The sequence below is a fragment of the Hordeum vulgare genome, chromosome 5H (genome assembly GCF_904849725.1).
Source record: "Hordeum vulgare subsp. vulgare chromosome 5H, MorexV3_pseudomolecules_assembly, whole genome shotgun sequence".
NCBI classification, from domain to species: Eukaryota; Viridiplantae; Streptophyta; class Magnoliopsida; order Poales; family Poaceae; genus Hordeum; species Hordeum vulgare.
In genome coordinates, this window is record NC_058522.1 from 534,228,749 (window position 1) to 534,253,045 (window position 24,297).

The following is a 24,297-nucleotide window of genomic DNA, read 5'->3' on the forward strand; positions in this document are numbered from 1 at the left end:
TGAAATGTTATGAAGCACCTCCAACGTAATAAAGATTACATCAAATTTACAAAAACACCGAACAACCACTACCGCCTTCACAACTGCCTTCGGAACAGATTCGACGTGTCGCCGACGTCGCCGCTCCCTTACTCAAGTCGATGACAGTCAAAAAGTCTTCATGCGCGTATCACTGATTCTAGAGCCGATGTCATCGCTCCCTTACTAAAGCTTGACATTGTCGATGACAGCCGAAAAGTCTTCATGCGTGTATCCCTAAGCCTAGAGCCGCAGTCGTCGCCGTTGGAATAGATTTGAAACACCAAACATCAAATTCCATCACTCGACGAGAAACTCTAACTTCACCGTCCCAAAGAGACGACATAAATTTATGGCACAGCTCCGTCGAATATGTCGAGATGGACGAACTCAAGAAGGATCAAAGCCATGAAGATTAACTCAAGAATAATTGTCGCCATCCGCCTCAGCGCCACACTTGACACGACTAAAAAAACTAACCCATGAACACATGGACCATCCAAGTGAATATTATAGTACATTTTTCATGGTTTGAGTGTGGAATGAGAACTCGAGGGGGCTTACACTACGACTAACACCAAGACCAAAATGTGTTAGGCATCTCCAATGTCGACCCTCAAACCGCCCGCATATGGTTGGATCGTGTGGTTCAGACAACTGAACCATCCAACACGGGTCTACATCGGTTTGTCGATCGGTCCGGACGTGATTTTTCCCGCTAACCGAAGACAAAGTGAGGGGGGCAGGGGCTGCGGCCGTGTGAACCGCTGCAAGCACTATAAAAACCACTTATGTGATGATACACGTCTGTCATTGTATGTCACACAAGTACATCTGTGATGATGTTACGACAGAATTAAGATAGTCATACATGTGTTGTTGCGCAAGTATTCCATGACGATACTACATTTATCATCACGGAAGTGTCCACTTTCTCATGGTAAGTGGTATGTCATGGGAGTGTTTTAGTTAAGGTTAACCGACAAGTGACAGCCATCATAAAGGGTCGTCATTAAGCTATCAGATGTCGGTTTTGGATTCGATACTCGTTAACAACCCTGGCCAATGATGATTTCCATGTAAATTCTCGTTTGCCGAAGGAATCACGTGTCAGCTATACGTTGCGACACATGTCGTCCATCCAATAGCCGATACGGGCCTATGAAAAGTCGACATGTGGTAGGGTTCAAAAATACCATTTAGGTGAAAAATAACGACTAACGAATTCGAAGAATTTCAAAATCCTCTCTCTTATTTATGATAAACTCATAGAGAGGGTGTTCTAAAGAAAATAGGATATCTCCCTAAAAGATGTGCAATATATAAAGTTTGTATTTGAATACAAAATGCAGAAGATGGAATCATCACTTTCTCTATATCTATAGAAGCACTAAACATGTTTAAAAAGATCCACAAGAGGCAAGGAATACAAAATATAAACGAAATCCAATGTAAAGATGATTAGCAATTTCTACCACATGAAGGGAATACCAATTGTCAAAGGACAAGAAGTATCTCGAAATAATTCTCATTGGTAGATTGCAAATTTATCTAACATCATCTTTACACCAAAAACACAAGAAAATGACACTTGTAGAGCTAACATGCCACCTAGGAACAAGATAATTTATCATATCAACACTAAGTGACAATATCTCAAATATACACATTTTATAGGCTTGTAATATGCACATAGCATATTACTTCCCCATAATGTGATAACCCAACATTTAATAACAAGTGGCAAATGAAAACCAACAAAAGATTATTAATGGACCATTTAGAATTTAAATTTCTCATGAGTAAGACATACCACATAAAGATTAGATAATCTTGAAGTATCAATACTAAGTGGTACTCCTCATGTATACACATTTATAGGATTGTGAGGTGCGCAAAGCACATCACTCCCCCACAATGGAATAATCCATTAATCTCTCAAAAGAGCCAACTAAGATATAAGCAATGCAAAAAGGCTCAACACAAGACTCACATGTACATGATGTGCAAACCAATATACACATTTGATTACTCAAGATACGCAAGTTGGAAGCACAACATATACAAGCACATGCAAGGTGCAAAACCACAACATGCAAAGGGGCAAGTAACTAACAATGTAACCAATTTAAGCACAAGTTACCGTAAGGAGGCACATTGTATATAAGATAGAAACTCGATATCTAAATGACTTGGCTTCAGATAATATGAATGATGAAGATCTCTTAATTCTTCATAATTTAGCAAAGTCTTCAATGCCCTCCAACATCACATATTGATCAAGTTTGAGCTTGTGGGCCCCCAACCAAGTTGGGTCCTAAGAGGTTAGTCACAAGAGGCTTGGCTACCCAAATGGTTCTTTTCTTGACACCACTTTGAGTACCAACAAGCTTGGCAAACAAATTATCAACCTTATCCTTCCCAAAAGAATAGATATCATCAACAATTATTGGGTTGAATAAGTTACCTCTCGTGCAAGAAGAAGCGAAGTCACTCTTCTCACGACATAAGTAGCAACATCTACCCTTTAACTTTTTCTCAATTGATTTTTCAACTGGAGGGAGTGTTGGCTTGGGTGTTCTTGGGAAGAGTCATTTCTTCAACTTGTAGTTGTGTATGCGATTGAACTTGTGGTCGCTTTCCTTGTTGCTTGTGACTTTGGGGCTTCTTCTTTAATGGGCAAGATCTAACATGGTGCCCTTCAATTTTGCACTTGAAGCAAACAATCTTGGCCAAATTCTTGACTTGTTCTTGACCCTTCTTCTTGAAGCTTTTGGACTTATTCTTCTTATTGGAGTTGAATCCAAGTACATCTTTGTCATTTGGGAATTTTTTCCAACACAATATATTGTTGAGTGTGGACAACCCGTCATGACTCGTTTCCTAGTCTTCCTTCAAAAAAGTGACTTGGGCCTTGAGCTATTTGATTTCCTCTACATGGTTAGTATCAACACAAGTACTAGAGGAAGTATACGCTTCATTGTTAGAGCAACAAGGCAATGAAAGTAATTCATCAGAAGATGTAGCAACATTATGAGTAGATGAATTACGAGGACTGGCACATGGTAATATAGCATTTTGACTAGAAGTGGTTCTAATGTCCACATGAGGCTCACTTGATGTTACCTTGGTAGTAATAGCCTCATGAGCTCCTTTAGCACATTATGGGATACTAGAAAATCATCATGAGAGCTTGTGAGCATTACATGACTTTCTTCCAATATCCCATAATTGCTAGATAGCAACTCAAGTTGAGCCCTTAGCTCAACATTCTCCTTTAAAATAGATGCTTCACAAGAAATAGAGTTAGTAGCACAAGCATCATCATTAACAACAAGAGGAGAAGGCAACTTGGCACGCTCTTTTGCGTGAGAAGCTTCAAGTTGAGCATGAGACTCGATGAGTACGATGAGCGACCTCTTAATAGCCCTTGAGCCATTTTCGAGGTGCTCATAATCCTCAAGGAGTTTAGCATGTACAACTTCAAGCTTATCATTTTAGTTCTAAAATCATTAGCCACCTCGGGATCTCTATCATGGGATTCCTTTAATCTGGATAATTCTAGAGCAAAGGTCTCCTCAAGAGATTCCTTGGTGGTTTGTTCATTTTCAAGAGCTTGAGATAGCTCCGCGATCTCATCGGCGTAATCACGCCCATGACCTTCCATTGTCTTAATGGTGACCTCATGCTCCTCGAAATGAGCTTCCAACTACTCAATGTATTTCTTGCCCTCGATGGCAATAGACATGATTTCCATGAAGTTGGAACAAGCAAGTTTATTCTTATAAAGATATTTAAAAATCATTTCACCCTTAATTTTAAATGATGCAATATTATCACTCTCTTCACCATTATCCTCATCCTCAGTATCATCAACATCATCATCATGAGATATATTGGGATTCAAAGTAGGGGATACCTTTGAAGCATTAGCCATAAGGCAGAAGTGAGAAACAATAGATGATGATGTAGGATCCCTTGAAACATCATTCAAGGCCACATCATGTTCCATGGAGTGGTGGATTTCCTCTACATTGTTAGCACAACAATTTGGGGAAATATATACATTTTTATCATGGCAACAAGATATAGAAAGCATATCATCATGAGATCTAGTCAAACTATTTTCTACATGATATGCAAGGACTATCAACACAAGCATGTAAAACATTTAGAGTGCTCAAAGTGTTAACACCCAAAGATGAAGCATTACAATAAGATAGTGATGAAGGATCATCAACAATAAGCCCACTATCATCATTGCAATAATCACCACTAGTCACCATATCATTACCTTGTGGCAATCCACATTTAGGTGAAGTAGATGAAGTTGAGAAGACAATGCGACTGGAGGTGGAGGGAGAACAATCATCCCTACAAATATTGGACACACCATATTTATCTTGAAGTTTTGTCCACAACTCATGAGCATCCCGGAATGGCATGAGTTGAAATATAACTACATTTCTCAAAGAATCAAAAGACACATTAGAAGCTTGAGCATGGAGATAAGAGTTTTTCTCATCCTTTAAAGATATGTTTTGAGAATCCTTTGGAGGATAAAATCCCATATCTACAATTCGCTCTAAATTTGGGTCCATGACCCTAAAGAGATTAAGCATGTGAATTACCCAAACATCAAAATTTATGCCATTGAAACTACGAGTGTCAGAGAATCCTAATCCCCTACTCGACATCCTTACTCTCTAGGTGGTAAAACCTAATAATGAGAGACCTAGCTCTGATACCAATTAAAAGGACGTGCATGTCGCGTAGAAGGGGGTTGAATAGACGCTTTAAAATAATTACAATTTAGGCTTTGAACAAATGCGGAATAAAACTAACGTTTAATTTGTCAAGCACAAAACCTAGAACAACTAGGCTCACCTATGTGCACCAACAACTTATGCTAAGCAAGATAAACAACTAAGTGATAGAAAGATATATAACCAGAAACAATATCGCTATCACAAAGTAAAGTGCATAAGTAAAGAGCTCGGGTAAGAGATAACCGAGGCACGCGGAGACGATGATGTATCTCGAAGTTCAATTAAGATACTCTCAAATTGTCGGTTCACTCATGTACCTAGCTAGTGCTACAAGACCAGACATCTCTTTTGCTATGAGAAAACTGAGTAGGTTCATGTCCAACCCGGGTAATGATCATTGGCATGCACTAGAAAGGGTCTTGCACTATCCGAGAGGTACTATGAGTTATGAAATTCACTATTCAGGGCACCCCGCTGTGCTAGAAGGATATAATGATTCAAATTGGATCTCTGATGTTGATGTACTCTACGCTATAAGTGGGTATGTATTTACTCATGGAGGTGGTGCAGTGTCATGGAGGTCTTGCAAGCAAACCATATTGACAAGGTCAACTATGGAAGCAGAACTAACTGCTTTAGACACAGCCACTGTAGAGGCAGAATGGCTGCATGAACTCTTGATGGATTTGCTTGTGGTCGAAAAACCTGTACCGGCTATTCTTATGAATTGTGACAACCAAACGGTTATCGCTAAAGTAAATCATTCTAAGGATAATGCAAAGTCATCAAGACACGTGAAGAGACATTTGAAATCTATCAGGAGTTTGAGAAACTCCAGAGTAATAACTGTTACGTATATTTAAACAGAAAAAAAACTGTCAGATCCTTTTACAAAGGGACTATCATGAAATGTGATAGATATTGCATCGAGGGAGATGGGTATGAGGCCCATAGACGTTACACCATAGTAGTAACCCAACCGTTGTGATCAGAGATCCCGTGAATTAGGACCTGGGAAGAACAAGTTATTGGTTAATAGAGGAGAGTAATAAATGACCGTCTCTAAGTGAAGATGCAAAACTCTCAGAGCTGTAAGGCTTAAGTACTGTAAGGCAGGTTGGCAACATGCCTTAATGTGATTCTATTGGCTATTATAGCAAAGATGTTGTCCTACAGAACAATCTTGAAAGAACACACCTATATGAGCTCCGATTGTAAAACGTCGTAATTTAGGAGATTTGGGTAATATCTAGTAAGCTCACGAATAGATCAGGGAGTACGACATATATGCTCCAAACCGCGGGGTAGCCTACTAGCAGCCAGGTACTGGTTAAGACTTTCAGTGAAACCTATTCACACAAAACTAGCAATTCAAGGCATAGTCCATTGTCAAGTTGCGGATGTATGTAGCTTAAAATTCTAAGCAGAAGTTTAACTTAACAGTCTCTGCTGAAACACTCGTATATTAAATAAGTGGAGAGACAAGGCAAATCTCTAAATGGGTATTTGAGATATGGTGGGGGATTGTTAGAATTAATGGGCTTGGCCCATCTATAAAATTATGAAATCTCAAATTGAGCCCATGAATAAAATGGCAAGTGGTGGTGTGGTAGTGCTAACGATTAGTCTCATACCGCTAGTGGAGGAAGTGTTGGACCTCTTTATATAGTGAGTTCTCCCCACCACTCTAAGTGTGTGTTAAGAAGAGAAAGGAGAGAACCACACGCTCGCGCTCGCTCGCCTTGCCGGGCCAGGCGTACGCGCGTGAGACATGCGCGTGAATGGTCCGCCAAATTCCGGTCCGATGCCTTGTGGGGGCGCGGCTTCCTTTTCCGTTTTATTTTTTATGACTTGGCAGACAAGTTGAGAATTTCTTGTCCAGTAAGTATACGACTTGGAAACCAAGTCGGTTTGAGACGTGGTCGCGACACGGAACCGACCTTGGCCGTCCTATCTATACTGCTTATCGTGGTCGGCCAAATACACACCAAAAAACATCTAGGGTTTTGCCTCGTCTCATAACTTGCGCCGCCATCGTAGTCTACCTCATCCCGAGCGCCGGCGTCCAACAGCGAACGGGAGAGCAGGTCTCCGGAACCAGTCGCATTTGTGATCCTTTACGGGAGAGGGCGAATTAGGTTTTTGGGAAGCGCTCTGCGCGACTGCTCGCTGCTTCCACAACGGGTCCTGTACCTAGCAAGTCGGGCGGTGCTGCGTACCGCCGCCTCAAGCGTCGTCTACTTCGTCCCGTCATCGCCAACGTCATCATCAACAACGTAGTTGCACTGAACACATCTGCTTCATCTGCAGACGTTCGGTACGTGCGTCGTGTTTCTGTTGGCCTGATGAACATGTTAGATGCGTCCATGTTTTGCTATACGGTGTTGCTGCTATTCATATTGTCTACCGCATCTAATATGTTAGAGTTTCACATGTTAGTAGCTAGTATCGTCATGCTTTATATTCTGGAATTAATCATGGAAATTGTGCCTAATTACTCAACAATTGTCATCAATTACCAAAACCACATATGAAGAAATATGCCCTAACATTTGATGTATAGGCTAATCAGATCTTGGGTTCGGGCTAGGCATGTGAGACTGCCAACGAAAACCGTACTTCGATTGCGGCCGGAGTCGTCGATGGCGGCGTCTTCGGGCATCGCTCCCTTGTTGGAGGCATGGATGTAGTTGTGTTCTTGCCTTGCCATTCCCGACGTGCTTCGGGGGAAACCCTTGATCTAGTTTAGATCGGACGATGACGTCGCTATCTGGCGTCGTGTTCTCTCTTGAGAGCATCGTCATGGAGGTGGATCCGATTAAAGGGACCCGTGACTCGCAAGGATGTGTGTTGTTTGCCGAAAGTCATCGTATGTATGAGTTTTGGGTCCGGTTTTCCTCATAAACTGGACCAAACTTCTTCTATGTGTTCAATGAATTTAGTAGTTAAACTGCCAACATTTCAAAAAACTTGACCGAGAACATACCGGGACAACACTGGGCAGCATTCTCTTATTTCTGATAAGGAATTGACAGACATCCTACGGGGCCAAAATTGGCTGTTCTTGGCAACTGCAATTAATCGTGGAAGGCGTCGAACTTCTGGACGGTCAGCCTCGCAGCGAGAGCGCCCCGTCGGCTCACCCTCCTTTTTGCTGATTACTGGTGCCTTTGTCATCTTTTCACAAGCTACCACATGGCATGTCCAAGTCAATCCATGATTGATCCTGCCGCGCATGATTAACAATCACACACACACACAAACACAAACACAATGCCCCAAAGCCGTGAGCTGAATCCTTCATGCTACTATTCCTACCACCACTAGCTACTGATCACAAGCCAGTGATTAATCCACTAATTGATAGTACTACCACCACCGTCATCTCACGTCCTTCGCAGAAAATAATTGAGGGAGGGCAGAGAAGACCCCAAGGACGCTAGATAGGTCGGCACTCGGCAGACAGACATGCGAATGGAGCTTGGAATCTTGCTTCCCAGTGTCAAGCGTCACATGGATTAGACAACATGCTTAGCAGCGGCAGCACCAGTAGCAGTAGTACTACTGTATGCTTTGCCTTTTTGCACTGCCGCACATGGATGGATGATGGATTCGCCTCGCTGTGTTTAGCGTTGCTATGGTTGCATGGATCTTGCTCAGATCCGAAAGGATGCATGTGTGTTCTCTGCATGGAAAGATGAGATGAGATGAGATGAGATGGATGCATCAGTGTAGTGTCTGGTTCTTTCTTTCAATCATATCCATCAATTTCTATCGGTCTCGCCAGCCCCAAGGTCGCCTGCGCTGCTCCGCTGTTGGTTCTTCCTAGGCCGTCGCGCCATGCCGCTCGCGCGTTCTTTATTGCGAGGTCAAAAGACAGGCGAATCCGATGTCCTTTTGCGCGCCACAAGGTCCACGATGCATGCCCATTTTAATACGCTGGTCGCGCCTAATCACCACGTTAATCTGCTCCTCAACTCGCACCGGTTGCTACTTTCACACCCTCCACCAGCGTTATTAAGAGAGTAGCTGTTTACACAGTACTCCCATGGCGAGAAGTCAGAACTGCGCTCGGAGCAACTACACCCAACCTGCAGCTACTGGTACCGGAAATATTTTACGAGGAGGAGGAGGGGGAAAACATGTCGGAAGGGAGGATCTTGACTTGGAAAACCATATACGTACTGGGGTCCTTTGGGAAAAGGAAAACAGAAGATACTATCACAATTACCAACACACAAGCATGTCTGATACTCCTACTGTCTGCATTGCTTTAAAGCAGTCAAGCCAAATCACCAAAGCTAGGTAAACGCTGCCATGCATTAACGCAGCAAGAGAGCGAGCGATCACTAGAAACGGCGACACGGAACAACACCTCGCACGCAGCGGCCGGGAATCGTGCGTGGGTTGGCGCGTCCCCCGTGCCAGTCAGTGCTACGTGCGCCTGGCCCCGGCCCTGGCCCGGAACAATCTTTTCTACGCCGTGGAGAGTGAAGAGCGAAGAGCCAAGGCGCAAGAGATCAAAAGAGAAAGTCTAGGGGAGAAAAGGCCAAGCGAGAGGAAGAAGCGAAAGAAAGAAAAGTGTCTGGAAAAGCTCAAAAACACAAAAGCGGAAAGGGTACAAAATACCAAAGATACTGTATATGCTACGCACGGCCGAACCTGATAAAGAAATTTTGGCAAAGGAAAAAAAGGAGCAAAAAGGAAGGAAAGGGACGAGAACCCCGAGCTTCCAGCCGTCTTTTGGCCGGAAAGACGGCCGGGTTTCGGGATGAATTTAACGAGATTCGTCAGGATTCAGGGTCGCTGCGCCTACGTTGTGTGTGCGTAGAGTGCGTACGTGGGCGCTCGGGCTTTGGGTTCGGGCGCTTTTTAAGCAACTACGTAGTGGAGCTTGATAGATACTACTCCTACTACTGTACTACTACTACGGTTGACGCTTTCTCAAAGAAAGAGAAGATACTACTACTACGTTGACACAGTGCGATGAGTAAGGTGGCGGCACACGCACACGGTCTCTCTCTCTCTCCCTCCAAAGTGGCATTGGATTCGACGGCAGCGACGAGAATGGGAGGGGGGGCCGCCTGTTTTCCTCTCCTGTGCTTCCCCTACCCCAGCCAGCGGCGTTTCAGCCGGAAAAGAGAGGAGAAGCCCACGAAAAATTGTCTCGGGAAAACGTCGCACGTACTATCATCAGGTGCAACCGTGCCTCCCCGTGGCACAGTACAGCCTCACCGTCCACTGTCCACGCCACTGGTGAACCGTACTAGACCATCTACAGTCAGTCACAGTGGAAATAAACCACTCCCAATCCACGACGTAATAACGGGTTAATAATTTCCACCTTAACAACAGCAACGCATTCTTTCTTTCCATTCTCCAGCAGCAGCAGCAGCAGCAGCAGCGAGCTGTGGCCGTACGGCCGAAAAAGCTCCTGTGAACGTTGGGCGCTGGTGCTGGCCGGGCCAGCCGAGGCAGGCGGTGGACGTCCGGCTCCAGTTGAGGCTCAGAGGCATTCATTTGCCCTACGGTCGCCTCACCAACCAACCTCGCTACGGACTCCGGGCCGGGAGGCACAGGGGTTTTAATGCGGCGCCAGATGGTAAATGCGTCCACCTCTAGTCTAGGACCAAACAAGAGAGAGAAGCACTGGGGACGCGCGCACAGCGACTCGACTGGCAGGCAGCCGCACTTTCGCGGCGTATGTTGGGCAGGGAGATTCAGAGCTGCGTTGCCTCAGTTGGTAGGTACGCAAAATAATTGCACCCCACCCCCACGGATGGTAGTACTCCATGGGGTTTGGCCGTTTATGAGAAAATTTCACTCCAGTTCATGAGAGCAATTTAGTTTCCAGTACTACGAGTTCAAAAAGAAGATGATGCACCCGCCGGATTGAATGACCATGACTTGAAACGACGGTTCTTCAACTGCAAGCTAGCTTTCCTTGAACAAGATTGCTCCAAGACGTTCTCTTCTCTGTGGACCGCTGATGACTCCCGTTTCTACGTCAGTCGCCAGCACCATGTACGGGGCAAATCGAGAAGAAGAACACAACTATATATAAAGACTACAGTGCCGGCAGACCAGAGTAAAAAGCTGCATAAGAATTTCATGAGAAGGATCAAGAATGTCCATGGTAAGGATCAAGAAGAAAAAAGACAGTGCTAGAAAGGACACAAACGCAAAAAAAGAAGGCATTGACTTGGGGTGGTCGAAATTCTTTGATTTCGTTTCTACCAACAAGGAATGGCGAACTGGCAATCTACATTTGCCTCCAACAACATCAGGCAAAACCATTCCCCCCTGCAGCCTGCACTGCATTGCTACCAGTTAACAACTTTGCATGACTGCTCCCCTCACTACGTCAGCTTCATCTACACCACAAATCAGTAGAATAACAACCATGGTGCTCGTGCTGGTTGAGCAGATTGCGGTTATGCATTTGCCAAAACACCAGTCAAGGCAGCATCCAGAGCACCAGATTCAGAGCAGCTCATCTTCCTTCCTTGGCAAGGGGCTTCACCTTGCGCCGATGGCCGAAGCTGTTAACCAGATCCTTGCGAGCGCACACCGGGAACAGGTGGACGCCGGGGAGCCTGAGGCGCCGCAGCACGTAGGGGAAGCTCAGCTGATCCCGGGACGTGAATCTCACCACCTCGTTGAACCAGAGGCACATGAAGACGTTCGTCAAGGGGGCGTGATCCCTCACAATAACTGAAGCTTCCGCGAGGGCTGTGAACAAAAAGGCAAATGATGAAACGAATGAGCCACACTTATTATCGGGGTTCAGGGTACCGGACCACTTGGCAGCAAAGGTGTCAAGAACGACGAACATGTAGTATGATTTGGGGGGACGAAACATTGTGTTTACTAAGTACTGCTTGGAGCGTGCTTCTGGTTCTTCTACACAGCCCACATGTGGGCTAAAAATGGCGTGTCCTGTATCACTTGGTTGAGGTGCAGAAAGCCAGAAAGGAGCCATAGCTTTTATGCTCAACGCATGCAACTGGCCCAACTTTATAGCTCATGCCTTTTGCACAATCGCAGCTGTGCAGTAGTAGTAATAACACCAAGCATGGTTATCTAGAGTACATGATGTATTTTTATTTCTTTCACTACGTGTCTGGCCCAGCACCCTAAGGCCCATGCCCTGCTCTGTAAATACGACATTGATGTCTGTCTGCTCTCGTTTGAGCTCATCCTGCTGACTTTTCCTATGAGGTGAATGAATGGCCAGGGCCAGCCATCTATGTTGCACACTATGCAGGGCATAACACGAGCCTGGTAGTAGTGATACTGATGTGCAATCTAGAGTAACAAAACTATGCAAGGCATGCTATGAGCCGTGAAAGCCAACAATGGCAAGCAAGTCAGGATTACAAGCTAACCTTTTTTCCCGTTGAATCGTTTGTCATCTGGAATGCCGTCTTGTCGGTACTGATCCAACTGTATTTTAACCTCTTCTGGAGTTGCTTTGTGTTTCTTAACAATCGCTTTGCCCTCGTCATACAAGCTGCTCCTAGCACCGTGTTCTGATAATGCCAAGGAAGAGTTTGAGCGCCAGAGAAGAGCTTCGATGACTCCTAGTGGATCCCTCCGGAACTGGGATTTCGAGTCCACCCAGATCGAGTATCTTGCCATAGGAAAAAGGCGATGGCTTATCAGCTGAAGAGAATAGAACAGCAAAATGGAAGTCAGCTTATAACAAAAAGGATTCATCCTACACAGACATCAAATGCACTGATCATAGAATGTATGTAATAGCTGTTCTTGAAAAAGTAGAATGTAATATCTGTAAGATAATCTCCTCCTAGCTCTGTTGTCCATAGAGTAGCACAAGAGGAATATTAGAAACAGAATTGTTTTGTCACTAAGACAATCACGGCATAGGGTCTTCAGATGATACCTTGGGAATTTTCCCATTCAGCCGTTGATCTGTGAAAGGAAGATCTCTCACAAGAATGATCCTCCAAAGTCCAATCTTGAGATCTTCACCAATCTTGTTACCTTCCTCCTGTTGAGCTGAGCGCGTGACTTCATCCCAGAATGCAACATAGCATACCTAGTAAAACAACAAGTATCAGTGGATAAGCAGGAAAGAAGCTTAAGACATAAACACCCACTGCAAGAGAAATACTAAACCTTTTTGACAGACGCTTCTGTCATGCCTATAGGCTGGTGAAGGTCATCCCCTCCACCAAACGCACAAGTGGCCACAACAACTCTGCAAGATCTCATGTAATCTTTATCAACATCAGAAACACTGAACCCGCCATTTTCACTGTAGAAGCCACAGTGAACCGATGTAGTTTCCTTCGGCTGCAGCATTAGTAGCAGGAAAGAATGAGGATGGCAGCTAACACATAATTTCTCACAATTCAGTATTTTACTTTTCGACAATGTTTATCATGTACACCCTCTGTTCCTAAATATATTAAACTGCCAAAACGTCTTATATTTAAGAACACAGGTAGTAGTATCTACTATCTGCACATATGGTGTTGTAATCCACATAGTACTAAACAAGAACACACATATTTCATAGAGCAACTCCAATATCTTACATAATTTTCAAAAACTTCATGAAATATAGAGCCTGAACAAGACCTTGAAACTTTCTTCTCTTTCAGTAAGGGTCTGATATCCCGTGAATGAATTAAATCGTGAATTCGTCATATGGGATGAAATGTTATCTTCAGGATGAGGCAGACTGGACCTGTACACAACTTTCTTGACTGGCAGATTTTGTTCACGGGGTTCACGAAATTCCAGATTTTGAAGCATCTCAGTATCGAGCATCTTCAGGCATGCTGTCAACATAACACTGAATTCATGAGGAAGCACATGTCATAATGATTTACACTGATATTCGATCTAAGAAATGATCACACTGTTATTCTAGAAGTCGAAAAGATAGTTAAGGAAATAAAATAGCATAGTATAACAGAAGAAATCAAAAGAATCAAAAAAACATGGGCTAGAACCTTAGATGTGTTATAAACAAAAGAGAGTTAGTAGCTAACATTTGGCATCTTCCAGTACAGGAATAACTTTGACCAGCGTAATTTAGTGCATCATAATAAGCTACACAATACGCTGTACAGTATTATTAACTAATTAAATATTAAGGCTGAAGGATAAATCGGCACCTCACTTTGACTAACCTTATCATTCAGACACACTTTGACTAACCTTACCAATCAGACAAACGCTTAAGGGCAACTTGGCATAATTTACCCCCAGTGGCTTCCTTTAAGAGAAATCCTCTAATCACTATTGCAAGTAGGCAGCAAACACCACAGGGGGAAACTAGGATCAATATATCAGATTTGCATCATTCAGAAAAGAAAAAGATCGCTCGACAATAGGGATATAAAACTACATCACAGCTAAGCAGGTCACTGGGACTGGGTCAGCTCATTATACTGTGCTATCACCCCCATCACCATGGCTACATCACCAGTTCAACACAATACAGACTAACTGAACAGGAATGACATTATAATATAGCCACACCTACAGATCATCCAATTAAAATACCAAATAAAGGCATTAAACTAAGACGCAGTTCTATCCACGCAAATTTAGGGTTTAGCTGTCGGGCGCGAGCTTACACTTCCGGGCGCCATCGGCGGCGCGGGCAGCGCGGTCGACGCGGCTGAGGTTGCCGGCGGCCTGCGTCCGAGGCGGCGGCGGCCGCGTAGCGGACGAGGAGGGCGAGCGGAACGGGTAGAGGCGGTAGTATTCATAGGCGAAGAGGGAGACGGCGAGGGCGGCGAGGAGGAGCGGGCCGCCCAGCCGCGCGGCGCGGCGGAGGAAGCGGCGGCGGGCGGAGACCGGGTGGCGGTTGCGCTTGCGGCGGACGCGCACGCGCACCTTCCCGGAGGCCTCGTCGTCGTCGGAGACCAAGATGGAGATGCCTTGGATCAGCGACGAAGAGGTCGACATGGGTGGACGGACGGAGCTGGGGACGGCGACGAGGTGGAGAGAGGGTTCGGCTTCCGTGGTGGGCTCGGGTAGGCCGCGCGTGGTGGAAGTCGTGATGGGCCTCGTTCGGCTCGGTCGGCGTGTCGACTGGTCGCTTTGCTACCTCTGCACTGCTCTGTTTCTCTCTGCAGTCTATCCTGCTCCAGCAGAATTGCCTCACCAGTTAAACATCTAGAGTAGAAGATTCTAAAAAAAAAGGTCAACATCTGGGACTATTTTAATTTTTTAGATGAAAACCAGAATTCAATTAAATGGGGGAATTTATCATAACATTTATATTTTTGCAGTTCAATCAGATACCGAGAAGGACATATTTGTTCGCCTTTCGAATCTCCATCAGAAAAACAGAGCATCACTCTACAAATTGCCACGGGGACATGTACAGTTCTGTCGATGGCTTTTCAAATGACTTCTTGCATGCTCACTCAATGAGAAAGCCATGCTTCCAGCTTGAGCAACCGCGTCAGACCCAGTGGAGCGATTTCAAGAAAACTGTCTTCTGTAACCTCAAGAAAATTGCTTTCATTCAGAAAAAAACGAATATTACAAATCTGTGGCGTCCAGCACAGAACAAAGACAGGAGATGGCCTTTTTTCAAGTGGGGAAAGATGGCGCAGAAACGACTCTAACAACAAAGAAGCATCCCGATTAACGCTTGGAGAACTGGGGGCGCTTGCGCGCCTTCTTGAGACCCGCCTTCTTCCTCTCGACGACACGAGTGTCTCTTGTCAGCAAGCCTTCTGACCTCAGGGCGACTCTGTTGGCGGGGCTGATCTTCAGCAGCGCACGCGCCACGCCGAGGCAGATCGCCTGGGCCTGGCCTGAAAGGCCGCCTCCCTGAACTTTCACGAAGACGTCGTAGTTGTTCTCAAACCCTAGAGTCGCCAGGGGGATCTTGCAATACTCCACCCACATTGGATTCCCTTGCAAATACTCCTGCACATTTCGAGTATAGAAGTTCAGACAGACGACTAAATATTTATCAAATGTTTATGATTTGCATGTATCCCATCAGGTACAGAAGAAGAAAAGCTGCACCAAAATTTACTCATTTAGTGTATATGCAGCTGAAACCATCTATTTCTACAGATCAACCTTAATGAAGTTAGCATCGTAATTTGGATCATTCGTCCAAATAGCTGCACCTAATGTACGCCGAAGAGAAAACTATTTTTTCCCTGTGAAATTTGGTGACTGAACTTGTGTACGTATCATGATAATATATTGGTCCTTGCGCAAATGAGGAAAGGCGTTACATCATTCAACTATGCTCAATATCTAGAATCTAAATCTTAAGCATTTGGAAACCACAGTCAACATTAGTTACCAAACTACTCCCTCCGTCCGGAATTGAGCATTTTAGTTTTAGAGACATCCATTTCTGCGACATGTAATTCGGGCCAGAGGGAGTACATTCTTGGTGATGGCAACCATGTGAAGCAAATAGAGCCAATGAAGTGAGTATCCAGCACTAAACAGGATAGAAGTAACAAGCTATCCTAACAGTGTGAAATGCAGATTCCTCCTTTCACTAGCTAAGCACACAGACATTCGCCACATCTTCTCAATCTTGCAATCCTCACTTCTGCTAATATATTCAACTAGTCACATCTTCCGCTTGAAATGACATCTGAAATAAGTTCCCCCTTTGAGTTGCTTTACAACTGAACTAATTTCGGCCAAAGAGTATATTTTATGGTCATGCATTACCGGAAACCAAAAGCACAAGGAGGTGCTGATTAACCTAACAGATTAAAAGCCGCGACAAGTCTTCACTGTTGTTTATCTAAACGAATCTACTTGAAATGCAGACATTTGTAGACCAATTGGCACCTGACAAACTAGAATCTCGAAGCCTGAAACACCCAGTAGCACCAATCTTCCAGTACTGAAATATTTGTAAACGCGACTAGTATCGATTACTACTACATTATCAATGAGCGGGTATGCTAACAACCAAGCACAGGGGACAAGCATTTTCAAATCGCTTCCAGCAGCATTGGACGGGTAGCTAATTCTAGAGCCATGCCACATTCAGAGTCACAGAAGGTCGCGACAGTTTCTGAAACTAAGAGGTGCATTCGTCGAAACGAGGAAGGAGACAACCACCTTGGCTTCGCGGAAGTTGATGAAAACCTTCCCGGTACCCTCCTGGAGCACGACGCGGGCGGACGCCATCTTCCGGCGGCCGGTGGCGGTGATCCGCTGCGCGGCGAATCCCCCGGGCAGGCGCTGCTTCACGTACTTGCGCAGCGCAAGCCCGGACAGCGCGTCCTCCTCCGCCTCGACCGCGAGCACCTCTTCGGGCCCGTCGTCGGCGGCAGGCGCCTCCGGCTCGACCGGCTCGGCGGCGTCGGCCCCGGAGGCCAAGAGGACGAGGCGAGCGGCGCGGCGGGTCGACGGGAGGAGGCGGAGGAGAGGGGGCGGTTGGGCAGCGGAGGTGGAGGGGAGGGAGAGGTGGGAGAAGGCGGAGGCGAGCGAGGAGACGGAGAGCGCCATGGTTCGCCTGCTTCGGTGGCGGATGGGCGTGCGTGCGGGGTGGATAGGCCGCGGCCGGAGGGGGATAAGCTTTCGCTCTGCGAGTTTTGAGTGCGAGGGTCGTCGGTTTGAGTTCATCCGGCCTCGCTCCGACGGCACGCCTCCGGCGGTAGATCGGGAATCGACGGTCGAGATTAAGCCGAGCTGTCGTTTAAGCTGAGCTATCTCAAGTCAGTAAGTCACCCTTTGCATCAAGAAATATTTTGGGGCTCTAACCACAAAATTTCTTGGTAATTTGGTTTGAAATGGTGAAATCCTTGAATCCTATTGATTGCCTCTGTATACTTAGGTTGCATATTATTTCAATTTTTAAACAGAGTTCCATATTATTTCTAACAATGCATAGATTCACACAAATAACGTGCATGCGTAGATATTTTCCTCACAATACGTATATGAGTGTCTATGGATGGGTATGGAGACTACCGGATAAACATATGGATAAACATAAGTTTTTTTATCCAAGTCCAGGCTCTCTTGTTAAGGGATAACACATTACTACTGATGTGATTTTCCAATATGTATATTGGAATTACAAAGAAAGCAATTAAGCTCGTGAGAGGGAATTGAAGATGGAGTTGAAGATGTCATCCCTCAATCCGGTGCCCCTGCCAGTGTTATTAGAGTGTGCCATGCAGGAGAGCTACGACAACTCGTATAATTGACATATGTAACGTCACATTTAATGGTCTGTCGTTTCTATGCATTACGTTGTGAATGGTTATGCTTAATGTGTCATGGGGTGGTACGAGTAACGGTTGCAGTAATAGTGTAGTGGAGCTCTAGGTAACAATTGTACTAAAGACTTGTCTTTTGAACTAGACGATCACTCATAATATTATTGGCCCATTGTTGAGAACTATGAATGCTCACTCATAATTTGAATTGTTAATCACACTGAGTAGAATGTTCGATTACTCGAAATACGATTGTCTGGTCACTCAGAATATGACTATCTGATCACTCGGAATATGACTGTCCGATCACTCTAACCGGCTCATCACTCATAATATGATTAGTTGATCACTCATAATATGATTGGTTGATCACACAAATACGACCGAGTGCCCCACAACGACATGCCCGTGATTAGAGGCATTGCTGCACCGAGTTAGTGTCTTTGGGCATGGACTCTTGGTTGGGTCTTATGTCGTTGTAGGCCTACCCGGCGTGGGATTCCCTCGCCATTAACCCCTAAGTCCGTCTCGGTCTTGTTGCTATGACCGGATGTGCCCTACTAGAAAACGATTCCGACTGTCAACATGACTAGAAGCATTGTTTAGGTACTTGTAAAAGAGCCCATGACCAACATAACAAAGCATGGCTCGAAAGGCAGATGTGAGGAAGAAGTGGGAAGACACGGTGATATCCAACAATCTCGACGGAAGAGTTTGGTTAACAAAAGTGCAAAGACCTTGTCTCTCACAATGTGACACTGTCAAAAGATGTGCTGCAACGTACTACCTTCTTCTATGCATCTTGCAATTCGAGACATAATCCCACAACGGAGTTAACAAAATTCAACCAAGAAGTAAGAGCAATAGAGAAGAACTCTATAATGCCTAAAATAATGGAGATCTACCACTAAGGAAAGAATAATGGAAACTATGGTAATTACACATAAGTTATCGGGGTATGTTTGTTGAGGGGATGACCCAAGGTAGGCTCAAAGACACTTGTCCCTTTTTCAAAACATTGGGACCACTTGCGCCCCTTGGTCCGACTGGCCCTGGCTAGCTCCCACGACGCGGTCCGGCTCGTCATAAAGCCACCCCATGGACCGGCTCCGGGGCGACCCAACAACCGACGGATCAGCGCTCGTCCCATCGCTTTGTGCGACAAGACCTCATCACGACGGTGAGGCATGGCAGCAGTGGCCCCGGTACTGCTGACCGGGGCACACGTGGCTATTGTGAAGGTGGTTGTACCGCTGATCAGAGCTGACGGGACCGAGCGATGTGGCACTGTGGCCACAGTGCCAACCACTCCATGATGTCGTTGACACATGGCTATAGTGATGGCCAGCCGATGAGACCCTCCAGCGACGGGCCCTAACTTCGACAAGACTTGGCACACGATAGGGCCCACGGTCGGCTAGAGAGACTACCAGCCCGGGCCCGCCCCTTTTCCCTCACATATTGTAAGTTGGGGGGTTGAACTATAGAACCCCCAGCAGCCCTCCTTGTTGAGGGGTTTGATCTTGGCTTCCTCTCGGATCATCACACACTACACATAGGAGAGGCGAAGAGAGCAAGCTAGCTCCTTCTTCCTCCTCCGGCGAACATCTCAAAGAGCACCATTGTATTACTAATTCACCATATAGTTCAATCTCGCATGACTAGGGGTGTTACCTCCCACTAAAGGGCCCGAACCTGGGTACATGGTGTGTTTCACACCGCTTGTCCCCAATGTCGCTTCTCTAACACACCGATGTCCTTTGGCCCCAACCACACTAGTTAAGCCACCACATGGCATTTGTCGTGAGAACATCACGAAAATGTTTCAACTACTCCCCCCCCCGGTCGAAGTTACCATGCTAAGGGTATGATAGTTATGAGGTCAGCGTGACGAAATTACCATGATAATTACACGGAAGTTACCATTGCATGTTTCAACAAACTCCCCTCCCATCAAAGTTACCAGTGTTGGAAATATGCCCTAGAGGCAATAATAAAATAGTTATTATTATATTTTCCTTGTTTGTGATAATCGTCTATTATCCATGCTTAGAATTGTATTGATTGGAAACTAAATACATGTGTAGATACATAGACAACACACTGTCCCTAGTGAGCCTCTAAAGGACTAGCTCGTTGATCAAATATGGTCAAGGTTTCCTGACAATAGACATGAGTTGTCATTCGATTCCAGATCACATCATTAGGAGAATGATGTGATGGACAAGACCTAAATTATGAACGTAGCATATGATCGTGTCACTTTATTGCTATTGTTTTCTACATGTCAAGTATCTGTTCCTATGTTCATTAGATCATGCAACTCCCGGACACCGGAGAAATACCTTGTGTGTATCAAACGTCACAACGTAACTGGGTGACTATGAAGGTGCTCTACATGTATCTCCGAGGCTGTGTGTTAGGTTGGCGTGGATAGAGACTGGGATTTGTCACTCCGTATGATGGAGACGTATCTCTAAGGCCCATGATACGTCTCCGTCGTATCTATAATTTTTGATTATTTCATACCAATATTCTACAACTTTCATATACTTTTGGCAACTTTTTATACTATTTTTGGGACTAACATATTGACCCGGTGCCCAGTGCCAGTTCCTGTTTGTTGCATGTTTTTTGTTTCACAGAAAATCCATATCAAACGAAGTCCAAACCGGATAAAAACTTACGAAGATTTTTTGGAATTTATGTGAATTTTGGGAAGTGAAATCAAGAGAAGGTGGGGCCCGAGGGTCCCACAAGCCACAGGGCCGCGACGTGGGGGTTAGGGCGCGCCAGGCTGGCTTGTGGCCACCCCGTAAGGAGGTTGGTGCCCTTCTTTCTTCCCAAGAAAGCTAATATCCGGTTAAAAATCGTGTTAAAATTTCAGCCCAATCGGAGTTACGGATCTCCCGGAATATAAGAAATGGTGAAATGCTAGAATGTGGAGGCAGAAAAATGCAAAAACGGAAGGAAACAAAGAGAGAGAGAGATCCAATCTCGGAGGGGCTCTCACCCCTCCGTCGCCATGGAGGCCAAGGACCAGAGGGGAAACCCTCCTTCCATCTAAGGGGAGGCCAAGGAAGAAGAAGGAGGAGGGGGTCTCTCTCCCCCTCTCACCCGGTGGCACCGGAACGCCGTCGGGGCCATCATCGTGACGGCGATCTATACCAACAATTTCGCCACCGTCATCACCAAATCTCTCCCCCTCTATGTAGCGGTGGAATTTATGCAAAATTTATGATTTTACTTGTTGTTCTGAAGACCCTAAAAAACACCTTCCCTATCAATGTGAGTTTAAGGATAATGGAATCGTATCTTCTTATGCCAAGGGTGTTTATAATTACTTTTAAGGGTGCCTATTAAATTGCTTCTTTGATTGAAAAGTATGATGCTACTCTTGACAAATCTGAAAGTTTTGCCATACTTAAATATTGGTATGAAAACTATGCTTCTAATGCTTATGTTAAGCCATATATTGAGGACTCCTCCGCTGTCCAAGAGGAGAGTAATATTTTGTAGGAATCTACGGAAGAAGAAATTGATGACACTATGAGCACATTGGATGAAAAAGATGGGGAGGAGAGCAAAGAACAAAAGGATGAAGAGCGGCTTAGCTACCCGTGCCCACCTTCTAATGAGAGTAACTCTTCAACTCATACGTGGTTTAATTTCCCTTCGTGCTTACTGAAGGATGAATGCTATGATAATTGATATGATCCCGTGGATTCATTTGAAATATCCCTTTTTGATGAACTTGATGCTTGCTATGCTTGTGGCCATGATGCCAATATGAATGCTGATTATGGATATGAACTTGCTATAGTTCCTTATGTTAAGAATGAAATTGTTGCTATTGCACCCACACATGATAGTCCTATTATCTTTTTGAATTCTCCCAACTACACTATATTGGAGAAGTTTGCACTTATTAAGGATTATATAGATGGGTTTCCTTTTACCATTGCACATGATGATTTTGATATATATAATATGCATGTGCTTGCTTCTCCTACTTGCAATTATTATGAGAGAGGAACTACATCTCCGCCTCTCTATGTTTCCAATACGATAAAAATGCAAGAAATTGTTTATACTATGTATTGGCCTTTACTTTGTGTGCATGAATTGTTCTTTTATGACATGTCGATGCATAGGAAGAGAGTTAGACTTCGTTGTTGTGCAATATATGTTACTTTGTGCTCACTACTAAATTATAAATCATTGTTAATTAAAATTGGCTTTGATATACCTTGGGACCCGGGTGGATCAATTACTTGAGCACTTTATGCCTAGCTTAATGGCATTAAAGAAAGCGCTGCCAGGGAGACAACCCGGAAGTTTTAGAGAGTCAATTTATTCTATTGTGTGCTTTTATTTAATTTAAAAATTAAAAAAATTAAAGAGGGAAACCTAAAACTTTTTCAAAAAGAAAAGTGAAAGTGAGAGAGACGAGCATTGTTAAATTGGGAGCATGCCTTGAACTTTGTTCATGCCCATGGAAACCTTGTGAATCTTAATTACAGAAACTTTTCAATAAAAATAATTATACCCTTGTGTAAATCCATTGTATTATAAAAATAATGTGCCAAGATTTGCCTTTAGGATGATTAGATTGCTTGTTTGGTGTGTGCAGTGCAAAAACAGAAACTTTGGTTGTAGTTCGTGAATTTACATTTTTTTTACTGGAATGTCAAAAGTTTTTGAAATTTTTACACAGTATTGCTATGCAAATTTTTTATTTCGTCCCGAGTTTTCAGATTTTTTTAGAGTTACAAAAGTATGGTGAATGTACAGATTACTACAGACTGTCCTGTTTTTGATAGATTCTGTTTTTGATGCATTGTTTTGCTCGTTTTGATGAAACTATCGATTGTATTGGTGGTATAAGCCATGGAAAAGTTATATTACATTAGATAAAATGCAAAAACAAAATATGAATTGGTTGGAAACAGTACTTAAAGTTGTAATTTTCTTTATTATTAATAACGGATCTCACGAGGGTTTTGTTAAGTTTTGTGTGATTGAAGTTTTCAAGTTTTTGGCGAGATCATGATGGATGAAGGAATAAGGAGTAGAAAGAGACTAAACTTGGGGATGCATGTGGCACCCCAAGGTAATATTCAAGGACTCCCAAGCAACTAAGCTTGGGGGTGCCCCGGAAGGCATGCCCTCTTTCTTCTAACAACCATCGGTAATTTCACTTGGAGCTATATTTTTATTCGTCGCATGATATGCTTAAATCTTGGAGCATCGTGTGCTTTTTATTTTTATTTTAATAAAGCACCATGCTGGTATGAGAAAGTCCTTGGTTGATTTATAGAAGGCTCTTTGCACCTCACTTATATCTTTTGAGTATGGCTTTATAGAATGCTTCATGTGCTTCACTTATATCATTTGAAGTTTGGATTGCGTGTTTCTCTACAAATAGAAAACCGCCATTTGTAGAATGCTCTTTTGCTTCACTTATATTTGTTAGAGCATGGGCATAACTTTTGTAGAAAGAATTAAACTCTCATGCTTCACTTAGATCTATTTAAAGAGTTAACATGAGTTGGTCATTCACATGGTTAGTCATAAAATCCTACATAAAACTTGTAGCTCACTCAATATGATATGTTTGATTCCTTGCAATATGTTTGCGATATAAAGATGGTGTTATTAGAGTCATGCTAGTGAGTAATTGTGGATTGGTAGAAATATTAGTGTTAAAGTTTGTGATTCCTATAGCATGCACGTATGGTGAACCGTTATGTGAAGAAGTGGGAGCATGATTTATTTATTGATTGTCATCCTTTGTGTGGAGGTCGGGGTCTGAGAACCCACAAGTATAGGGGATCAATTGTAACCTTTCTCGATAAGTAAGAGTGTCAAACCCAACGAGGAGCTAAAGGTAGGACAAATATTCCCTCAAGTTTTATCGACCTCCGATACAACTCTACGCACACTTTACGTTCGCTTTACCTAGAACAAGTATGAAACTAGAAGTACTTTGTAGGAGTGATAGGATAGCTCTACAACAAAAGAAAGAACACGTAAATAATACTAGGGGAGGTTAGATAAAGAAACAATTACGTTAGTTTGACGAGTGTGGAAAAGTGGTGGTAGGAGTTGCGCAATTGTCCCTAAGCAATTGACTACGTTACTAGACCGATAGCAAGTTTTATGTGGGAGAGACCACTACTAGCATGTCATCCCTTACTTGGAATTCTATGCACTTATGATTGGAACTATTAGCAAGCATCCGCAACTACTAACGTTCATTAAGGTAAAACCCAACCATAGCAATAAGATATATTGGTCCCCCTTCA

At 44.1% G+C, this 24,297-nt stretch overlaps 2 protein-coding genes across 2 annotated transcripts; both read right to left on the reverse strand.

Moving 5' to 3' along the window:
• Nucleotides 1-10,876: 10,876 nt before the first annotated feature.
• On the reverse strand, nt 10,877-14,888 carry LOC123452405 (probable hexosyltransferase MUCI70). The gene is made up of 6 exons (XM_045129053.1): nt 14,402-14,888; nt 13,395-13,597; nt 12,930-13,106; nt 12,694-12,849; nt 12,176-12,452; nt 10,877-11,519 (listed from the first exon to the last, which is right to left on the reverse strand). Exons 1-6 carry the CDS (start codon nt 14,733-14,735, stop codon nt 11,281-11,283), a joined length of 1,386 nt encoding a protein of 461 aa, XP_044984988.1. The 5' UTR covers nt 14,736-14,888; the 3' UTR covers nt 10,877-11,280.
• Nucleotides 14,889-15,276: 388 nt separating this feature from the next.
• On the reverse strand, nt 15,277-17,357 carry LOC123452406 (30S ribosomal protein S9, chloroplastic). The gene is made up of 2 exons (XM_045129054.1): nt 16,884-17,357; nt 15,277-15,710 (listed from the first exon to the last, which is right to left on the reverse strand). Exons 1-2 carry the CDS (start codon nt 17,271-17,273, stop codon nt 15,423-15,425), a joined length of 678 nt encoding a protein of 225 aa, XP_044984989.1. The 5' UTR covers nt 17,274-17,357; the 3' UTR covers nt 15,277-15,422.
• Between the last annotated feature and the right edge of the window lie 6,940 nt (nt 17,358-24,297).